This window comes from Alligator mississippiensis, chromosome 4 (assembly GCF_030867095.1).
Source record: "Alligator mississippiensis isolate rAllMis1 chromosome 4, rAllMis1, whole genome shotgun sequence".
NCBI lineage: Eukaryota > Metazoa > Chordata > Crocodylia > Alligatoridae > Alligator > Alligator mississippiensis.
This window is the reverse complement of record NC_081827.1, coordinates 84,440,064-84,450,571: the sequence shown is the minus strand read 5'-3', so window position 1 is coordinate 84,450,571 and position 10,508 is coordinate 84,440,064. Positions and strand designations below refer to the sequence as shown.

Here is a 10,508-nt window from a genome sequence, read left to right as displayed (position 1 = left end):
GTATAACAGATTAAGTCACAGTTTCAGATCAGTTAAAATGTTATCAAACTATCCTGATTCTTATGCTACTTCTAATTTCCCATAGTTACAGTAAATCAAAATAAGGAACATCAGGTTTTCAACAATGCTTTAAAAATGAAACGATAATGCAACCATGAAGTCAACATCATAATTTTCAGGCAAGAAATTAAATGGATGCATTGTGACCAAAATGTAAATGGAAATTTTAGAAATTCAGTAGTCAAAATAAATATTTAATAAAAAAATTCACACACTTAATCTGTGACAAAACAACGACAGATCGTAACAGTTGGAAGTAAATCAGAAATTACATTTTTTTTTAATGTTAAACAGTGTTAAATTTAGTGGCTTATTATGATGCCACCTTAAATAGTGGTAAATCATTTAAAAATGTTTTAAAGTGGGAAGACTAGAAACACTGTTCCAATGATTGCAAATAGTAAAGCCAGCTTACTATACAAAAGGAAGAGATACTACACCAAGAAATCAAACCATATACATCATCAATACAAATGCAGCATGGGCTTCTGAGGAGCATGCTGGTTACTGTGCATTAGTCAGTGTCCTACAAACTGGGTTAGTAAACAGAAAGAAAACCCCAGACGTTTGATATACAATGATTTTTAGGGGTGGGAAAAAACCTAACAAAACCAACCAGCTTACTGGAAGTTAAGATGGATAAACTTTTTTTTCCCCCCAAAAGAAAACATTTAGTAAAGTATCATGAGAGCACCGTAAGATTTGTTTTGATCAGTTAGATAAGTGGGACAACCCATTTATTGTAAATGAAAAGCACATAAAGTTTAGTGTATTACTCTATATTTGGAAACAACTGCATTGATTATTTTAACTTCTTGTTTCATCAGCCTGTAGAATCTGAAAGATTACCTATTACATACACGCTACAGCCAGTGTTATTTTTATTTACTCTGTTAAGCTCTAGAACACTGATAATGCAAAGAAAAAGGTTTAATGCATAGTGAAGATCTAGAAGACTCCAATGGCTGACATGTAAACTGAATTTCAGAAAAATAGTTCTTAAAAAAGGTTATACAGAAAAAACCAGCAGTGCATCTTGTTTACCCAATTAAATTCTCCATTCAACTTTTGCTGCTTCTTTTAAAAGTGTTATTGAATTTCTTGCACTAACATCTTAGTGTTAGAATGCCATTTTTCACCATTGGAAGATTGCTGTATTATACCACGCTCAACCCTTGACTCAAAAAGTTTATTAAAATCTATGGACTTCTTAACAGATTGTTTAGTAAAGTAGCCTTCTGTTGCTCATTAATGATGTACTGTCAATATTCTTTCCATTTTCAAAGCACCAGGCCTACCTTTCACTTTGATCAAATATCACATAATAATTAAAGTAGTGTCCACCCCTTTCTCTATTGTAAAATGATAAAAAGCTATTCACCATTTAATATACGTTCAATCTCTTCTAGTCTTTTCAAAGCAGCTACTCTTTTTTTTTCAATGTCTTTGATTTCTTTAGTAGATTTTTTTTGTGTCTCTTTGTCTGCATTGTTTTTTTCTATTCGTTTTTTGCTTTTTGACTGTCCTTTGTTTTTATTACTAATTGTCTGGGTGTTTTTTTGTTCATTTTTTACTACTTTCAAGTTTTCAAACGCAATTTTTTTCCCCCCTACAGCTGCAGTTCCATCTGCTGGAACTGTTGACTGTTCTGGAGCACCAAGAGATGCAATTTTACTTCTGACTATGTTCAGATGGCGTTGAATATATTCTTCATGTGGTGCTAATGCTAGCGTCTCAACCAAACATTTTTCTGCTTTTATTAAATCTCGTTCTTCAAAATAAACTACACAGAGATTATGTTTTCCTTGAACATTGTTGGGATCCAATTCCAGAATTTTTTTAAAACACTTCTTAGCTCCACTTATATCTTTCTTTTGGTTCATTAAAATGTCTCCCTTTAATATCAGACCTTTGGTATGATCAGGGTAGTAACTCAACAGCTCTTCCAGGACTGGCAAAGCTATTAGCTCCTTCGAAGTCTGAGAATAAAGAAGTGCCAAATTAAACAAAGCACTTCGAAAGTTTGGTTGTAATTTTATGGCTTTCTTCATCCAAGTCTCTGCTTCAGTATCCTTTTTGTCATCCATAGCCAACATACCCAAATTGAAGTAGCCATTTGCATCCTGTGGTTCTTCCTTCACATAATTTAACAGCCTTTGTTTAGCTTCAGGTCTGACCCTGGCATCACCTAAAGGGACAGAAAAAGTTAAATTCCAGAACTCTTATGAATATCCACATATAACCCAAAACTAAAACATAACAATATTCAGTGATAAACAATTAAAATATTCAAGAAAAACAAAACAGTGATAGGTGTTTAATGGTACTTTACTCAGAATAGTAAAAGTCATATATAAAGTACTAGTTACGTAACACCACTATTTCCTGTTGAATAAGATTATGTTTTGGTAGATACAAATAACAGCATCTCTACAAGTTCGAGAAGAGGGCTTTTTGCACATGATGTAAAGTAATAGAATGAAGAGAAAAGGTCAATTTGGACAAAGATCTCTCACAGAAAACTCAGCATGGCAGATGTCATTTTCTTGTTAAAAAATAGATTAATAGATTTGAAAGAGTGGACCATGAAATTATCAAGGCTGACCTCAAAGCCCAGCTAAAATATTTTCCATGAAAATATCAAATACAAAGTTCTGTAACCTTGATAACTAATTTTTTTTTTTTTTAACATTACTGTGCTTCATTCGGTCAAATATAATGTTTTACTTCTAGAACAAATACTGTAAAAAAAAAGTTGGGTCTGATTAGGTTAGAATGAGAACTAGCTTGTGGCTTATGATAACCTTTATAAATATTCTACTATGCATATTTTAGCGTAGGATCAAACCTCAACTATATAAATATCTTATGTGCTCATTATCCCTGCCCTCCCGCAAACAGTAAAATCTATAAGTAGTAATTTTGCCATATAATGTAGGTAGAGACAGTTGAATTTCTAAGAGAATTTTTACCCTATTTGGATTTATGTTAGTAACATTACAGAAGAATATATGCAAGAGATGTACCTGCTTTTTAGGGACAGATATAAAGCTCAATGCAGTAATCAAAACGATATGAAAAATGCATCTAGTAACATTTTAGAAAAATTGTTTGAAATGAGGATTTTATGTATATTTTATAGGTGCATTCAGACAAGCATGCATGTGCCTCTTGCAGCATCTCAAACTCCTTTGAGACGCTGCAAGAAGCATGTGTGGGAACAAAAAAAAGTCCCCACACTGCAAATTTGCAGTGTGGAGGCAAAATTAGACGCTTGGATATCCATGGATCAAAAATAACTCCGGCTGAAAAAAGCGGGCAAGGGCATGGTCCCTGACCATGCCCTGAGGCAACGGAGGCTCAGGTCCTCCACAGACCTACTCTGGCAGCCAGCCAGAGCGTCTCTATGGCTGGCCCTTGCCCTGGTGCTGAAGCATGCTGCCTGCCCATGCAGGGCAGGCAGTGTGCCAGCCGCAGGTGGACCTGGGCTCCATGCTGGTAAGGATGGGGTGGGGGGACCACAGGTGCTGGTCCCAGGCTCTAGCTCCCCCTGGCTGCAGATCTGGGAGGAGCCAGGCAGGGTTATTTTGCCCCAAGTGGCACAACTTGCACCGCACCAAAGTGCATGTCCAGGGATGTGTGCTGAGGAAAAAAAGCCCTGGCTCAAATTTGCACTGCTTCTATTTGAGCTGCTGCAAGCGCACATGCCTGTATGTGTGGATGTGCCCTATATGCTTAAAACAATACATTACAGTATAAAAAAAATCAATGAAGTCTTAAAAAGAAGTACATGTATCAGATAAGGTATGCGAATAATTATATTGTAGATATTCTATATGTTCCAGATAAGTGCACAGAGAAAATTATAAACAGTAAATCCTCTCTCAACTATCTTCTCTTAAAGCAGGCTTTGCGAAAAAGATACCACTATTTGCTATTTTCTCAAGATGGCAAATCAGAATTCATTAAGAAGCCAAATAGTTGCATGTTGTAAATGAAAAACTACATTACCTACTTGTAACTAACCAACATACCAGATTCTTGCATTAATAGTGCAGAGTTGAACAATGCGAGCTTATGCTTAGGATTCAATTCTAATGCTCGGTTGAAGTTCTTCAGAGCTTCCGTTGGATCTTTTAGCTCAATAAAAACAATTGCCAAATTGTACCACAAGTCTGCGTTAGTTTGGTCCAATTCCAGAGCTCTCAGATATGCTTCTTTAGCTTTCAAAGGTTTATTCATTTTTAGTAGTAATTCACCCCTGTTGACAAACCAGAATAATTCATGTCAACATGTTAAGGACACATTAAAAGTTTTTTTAGTTTGTTTTCTTAAATGTAGGGCCCTTGGTGATAAACAGGATTTTCATGAAGGAAAGGTTCAATTTGAGGACTTTAGAAGTCAGTAGAGCATTTTGGAAGGTTGCTGCCCATTTGAACCACCTGCCAACTTCACAGCACACTGAAAAAGTACACCAGGAACAAATATCTTTTAAAACAACATGATTACACAGTTATATAATCATTCCATTGCACAACGTCCCCGGAAACAAACTTTATATAGCAAAAGGTCACGACTTACAATAAAAATGATGGATAACTGACTACTTAACTACCACCAACAAAATTTTATCCTCTTCACTTAAGGAGTGGCTGATACTTTTTATATTTCTAAACAGCTCACAACTAATGCCACGATATTAGGTAAATAAACTATTAGTGCTTGGTAATGGCAAATAGACTTTTGTATATTTTGAAGAATAAAACTTCAAAATTAACAGAAATACCTGCTAATGTAAGCCTGCTTGAAATCTGGCCTCATACTAATTGCTTGTCGATACAATTGATCTGCTTCTTCAAGGCGAGACTCATTTGTCCGAATCAAGTTTGCAAGGTTTATATAAACATTTAGATGATTAGGAGCAACTCGTGCTGCATACTTTTTACCTGGAATAATCTGGAAAAATATTACAAAATATGCCAAAAAATGAATTAATGGAAGTTAACTCAGAAGGATGAGTATAGTTATATGTATTAAATTAATTTTCAAATTTTATTAAATTACCAAGGTAACCTGGTATATTTGTAATAGCTTACACTGCCACATCAACAATTGCTTTTACTGGAAACAAAATACATATTTGAAACTATAAGTCATCAGAATAAATGGCAATCATCCTTCCCTCTCTTTTCCCCCCAAAATAAGAGTCATTTGACATACCAGGAATTTAACTGAAAAAACCAACATTCATATTGATTTACCCATCAGTTACAAATTGCAACACTAAATTTAAGTTAGAACTGACAATTTTTTCTACGCAGAAGAATAGTCTAATAACGTAACTGGATGATATCAGATACTTATCAAGCAATAAAAAGCCCCATGACAAACTCTTCCTAGCCTTTCACTAGGAACTGACCAAACCCAAAAACCAATACATGCACCAACTAGTCAACCATCTGTCAGAAAAAGAAATTAACTTTAGGTTTAAGATATCCATCCTAATGCTAGTCTGGTTCCTAAAGAAGCCACACAATGTTATTTAGAGTGACATTAACAGTGCGCCCTAGGGTTTAAGTTGTATCAGATCCTCAATATTTTTTATGTTCATGCTTTACACACAAAGATTTTAACAACATGTCCGTAGCTTGACACACTGGTATCATTTAAAAAACAACACAATATAAGTAATATTCCCTAAACAGAATTTGTAGACTGGAAAGGGTAATGTGAAGCGGCCAATTTTTTTTAATGAGATTTTTGAAAGTATCTATTTGTTAAAATATTAACAAAGGCTTTTCTATGTAAATTCTCTCTTCAAACTTTGGAAACAAACAGTATTGCATTCTAGTGCAGGGTAACCAAAATAAAATTACTAGAAACAACACATACAAAATGGAACATCCTATTTATTTTTGTCAAATCAGGGATGAAGCATCAATAATAAAGTAAAGATTTTTAAAAATCCTCACTTTAACAAACAAGTGTAAACCTAATATGATTTTAAATTAGACTGCAACACTTAAAAGAGAAAAAAATAAAACTTTCCTGAAATAATCAAAAATATTACAAGTCTTTACACTCAAAATGAGGAAACAATAGATACATTTCCTGTACTACAGTCAATCTAAAACAAGTCTGAAAAGCTTCTCTGGATGGTGAGTATTTTTAAAAAACCATTACTACTTACCTGTGGCATCAGTGATTTAGCAATCATGTATGATTCTTCAGCTTCTTTCGTTTTGTTTAAATTTTTATAAGTTCTTCCTACATTCATATGGGCACCAATATCATCTTAAATAAAAAAAGAGAATGCATTTGACATTCCATTCATGTTTCATAACTTTTATAAATAAGAGTTTATAAAATTATGATCCATGAATAGTGTTAAATATTCATGCCTTTTATCTGTCTTATTCTTTGCACAGCATCTAGCACAGTGTTCTTCTGAACAGTTAGGACTCTGAGATTATACAATAATTTAATTGAGAGACAGATGAGCATTTGAGATGCCTCTTGGAAAACAGATAAAATATTCTGTTTGTTATTGACCTAGTTGTACCTTATTTTCTTGCATACAACATGCACCCAGATATAATAGACACTTTTTTGAAAGATGGAGGGAAAAAAAGGGGTTTCCCCAGCTCTGGATACACAGAGCTGGAAAAGATTCTAATCTTTAGATGATTTACCCTCCTCTTCCTGCATAACTAAAGCTGAATCCCTAGGTGCTGCTGAAGACTAGTCTCTACGGGTGCATTTCATAGAATCATAGAAGTAGGGTCGGAAGGGACCTTGTATATCTTCAAGTCCGACCCCCTGCCTGGGCAGGAGGAAAACTGGGCTTCAAATGACCCCAGCCAGGTAGGCATCAAGTCTTTTCTTAAAGACCCCCAAGGTAGGAGCCAGCACCACTTCCCTTGGAAGTTGGTTCTAGATCCTAGCTGCCCTAACTGTGAAGTAGTTCTTACGGATGTCTAATTTAAACCTACTCTCCAACAAGTTGTGGCCGTTATTCCTTGTTATCCCAGGGGGCACTAGGGGAAACAAGGTCTCCCCCAAACCCTTCTGGTCCCCCCTAGTGAGTTTATAGACAGTCACCAGTTCCCACCTCAGCCTTCTCTTGTGAAGGCTGAACAGGTTCAGGTTCTGCAGACTCTCACTGTAGGGTCTGCCCTGCTGTCCCCAGATCATGTGGGTGGCCCTCCTCTGGACTGTCTCAATGTTGTCCACATCCCTCTTGAAGTGGGGTGCCCAGAACTGGAAACAGTACTCCACCTGTGGCCTGACCAGTGTCGTGCAGAGGGGGAGGATCACCTCCTTGGCCCTACTTGAGATTCACCTGTGGATGCACGATAAGGTCCGGTTAGCCCTACCGACCGCGACCTCGCATTGTCGGCCCACGTTCATTTTGGAGTCAATAACGACTCCAAGAGTCCTTTATGATTCTGAAAAGAGTCTCTGGTAAGCAGTTAAAGTCTGAGCAAAACAGTCTGAGAGACAGAGACAAGGAAAGCTAGTAGACAGCAAAACTGCCCTAAGAAAGGCAAGCTTGATTAGTGGAACATCAAGACCATTAAAAAGGAGAAGCAATTATTAACACAAATTGAGTGAAGAACAATGAGCCCTTAAGTCAACTGACTCTCAGCCATCTGAAAAATAATACCACAGCTCCTGAACTGTAGAGCAGAAATTGAACCAGGGTGCCCCTGCAACCCTAGACAGAAAAATCAGCTTTCCTGCTTAACGCACACACCCCTATTTTAGGGGGAAAAGTACATGGTCTTTGTGAGAACATATGTTGCTAGAATGGTCTTGTGACAGACTTATCACATAAGTAATAAGTATTTCTAGATAGTTTCTGCAGACAGAGAAAGTCATTATGTACTGATCTTGACCCAAACAAAAACCCTTTTGACTTGAAAGGTTTTTGAAATAGCAAGACAATGTAAAGAGGCCTTCTTATATCTACTTCATAGAAAAAGGCAGAGGAAATAATTAAATCCTTATATACTGTAGACTATTTCCGATTGGATTCCCTCCCCCTCCCAAAGTAGGAAAATGTTAACTTTAATAGCCAAAGAGTCTATACATTTTTCTATTTAATACTTAAAAATTTTCAATACTATTTATCGTGATTTTGTTTGCGATAAAATCTTTACAGTAATTGTGTCAGAAACAAAATAGCGTATAGGCAAAGAGTCAAGATTAGTTTTATAAGAATATACAAAATTATGCCTCTATATCAAGATAAGCAGGAGATAACCTTTATTTTATCTTTGTAAGAATGAAATAAAAGACAATGGACAAAATACATATGCAGTACTGTGGGAACATTATTTATCCATAAGCAGTCGGTGGATCTTGACAGGTTTTATTTCAAACGTATTAGTAAAACTGGCTCTTGGCTAAACCGTCACATTGTCAAGAACCGAATGCTGCAACATGAAACAATAAGGTTCCTAGTGTCCTACTGATTAAATATTACACACATACCTATGATTTTGCACATCAGGGTCACCCAACTTTGGCAATGACCCCAGCACCCACACATCTTACAGACAAAATACTGTGGGGACACTACCTCCAGGATTTCCCTCTGCCCACTGTGTGGTCCGAAGTGGCTGTACACAGCCCCCTGACCCTGTGGGTTGCATTGATAGCATACATGCATGCAGACCCCTGGACCCTCCCCTGCTGCAAGACAGCAAAAGAGGACACTGCTAGGACCCATGGACCACATCCATGGGTCATCATTTGGACAGCCCTGCTGTATAAGATGCACTAAGAAGTCATGCAATATAAATTAATACAGTTCTTTCTAGCAGATCAGTTCTAGCTGTAATGACAGAATAACAATTTGGCTTACGAACTTTAATGTTTTGCTATGGCCTTTTTCTGACAGACTTATGAAATAATAAGTTATAAATATTTCTAGAAAGTTTATACAGATAGAGAAGGTTGTTATGTATGGATTTTGAACCGAACAAAAACCCTTTTGACTCAAAGGCTTTTGAACTGGCAAGGCAAAACCTAGAGGTCTTCTTATATTTACTTCATAGAACAAGGCAGAGGAAATGATCCAATAAATCCTCATATCCTGTAGGTGAAAAGTGATTTGGGCACAGTAAAATGATTCATCCACCTCACTGAACATACAAAGCCACCCTTTATATCTACCTAAACTATATTTCAAAGACGTAAGCAGGAATTCCTATTAGAGAATGCTGATCTCTTTTTCTGATGCAGATTAATTTTATACAATTATCTAAACCTCCTATATCTCATGTCTCATTGACAAAGGAATGCAAGCTGCAATACTTTTTATGATTCTATAGTTTAGAGAAACAGCAATTAGGTTAATTCATAATTGAGTAATAACAAGATGAAATATCAAAGTAACTTGATTCTTTCCAGAACTTTTGTAAGTTGTATCAATACTTAAAGGTTTGATTTTGATACTATAAAAAACAAACCAACTGATCATTAAAAACAGAAAGAAAACACACAACTGAGAAGCTAACTTATCATAAACTTTTTGGAAGTAATTTCTCTTTCAACTTAGCAAAGTACAAAGCCATAATCAAATGGCTGGGTGACACTGAGTGAACTGGAGCTAAAGAATCATAATCATGATAGCAGTAAAACTGTTTCTCCTATTACCTTAAATTCCTTACAGAAGAATAATTTCACCATACTACAGGTAAGACTAAGCCTACCAAATATGGTACATACCACAGCACATAGACATGCACTTTCTTTTGGGAAGGCAGAAAGAAGAAAAAAAGAGAAAAGTAGATCAGGGTCGGGGCAAGGAGAAAGGCAGCAGTGTCTGACCTGCCATGGCATGAGCTCACCCTGAGGCATACCTAGCAGTAGACTGAAGGCTCTGGACATGCAAATGGAGTGGGGAGTGTCCCCTTGTCAGCCTCACTCCCTACCAGCTAAAAGGTTAACCCTCTCTTAGCTGCCACTTAATGGTATGTAACAACTATAAAAAAGCCTAATTCAGCAGCGGCTGTGAGAAGGTTTGTTGTTGGCTGAGCAGACACCTCTCTCTGCAGCAGCATGAAGGGGACTGCCTCCACTCTGATGGCCTCCTTAGAAGCTGGGACTTTGAAACAAACTGCTCAAATTTCCACCATTTAAGACCCGTACCCCAATTTTTGATTGTTAATTTTTAAGAAAAAGTTGTGTGTGATATACAAATAAATAAAGGATTCAGTTACGGTCAACAATTACTGCAGAAGTTATTTCTGAAAACACTATTAAAAAAATCCAGAATATATGAGAACCTGTCAATAATTTCTACCTGGTTGCACATGTGTGGCTTGAATGAAGAATCTTAATGCTCTTTCAAAATTCTTTTCATTTTCTAATGCATGACCCACATTATTCCACAGTTTGGCATTGTTCTTATTTACCTAAATATGGAAAGCATATACACA

The 10,508-nt window shown here is 36.4% G+C and overlaps 1 protein-coding gene across 6 annotated transcripts in view; it reads right to left on the bottom strand.

The window, feature by feature from the left end:
* Positions 1–233: 233 nt before the first annotated feature.
* Positions 234–10,508, bottom strand: part of TMTC3 (transmembrane O-mannosyltransferase targeting cadherins 3) — a 66,320-nt gene continuing 56,045 nt past the window's right edge. For all 6 annotated transcript variants that reach the window (XM_019480894.2, XM_019480897.2, XM_019480896.2 and 3 more), the window contains 5 exons: positions 10,373–10,484; positions 6,251–6,354; positions 4,847–5,016; positions 4,095–4,321; positions 234–2,248 (listed from right to left, as the gene is read on the bottom strand). In XM_019480894.2, the coding sequence (XP_019336439.1) occupies positions 1,434–2,248; positions 4,095–4,321; positions 4,847–5,016; positions 6,251–6,354; positions 10,373–10,484 (1,428 nt within the window). In that variant the 3' untranslated portion in view covers positions 234–1,433. The remainder of the gene's footprint in view (positions 2,249–4,094; positions 4,322–4,846; positions 5,017–6,250; positions 6,355–10,372; positions 10,485–10,508) is intronic.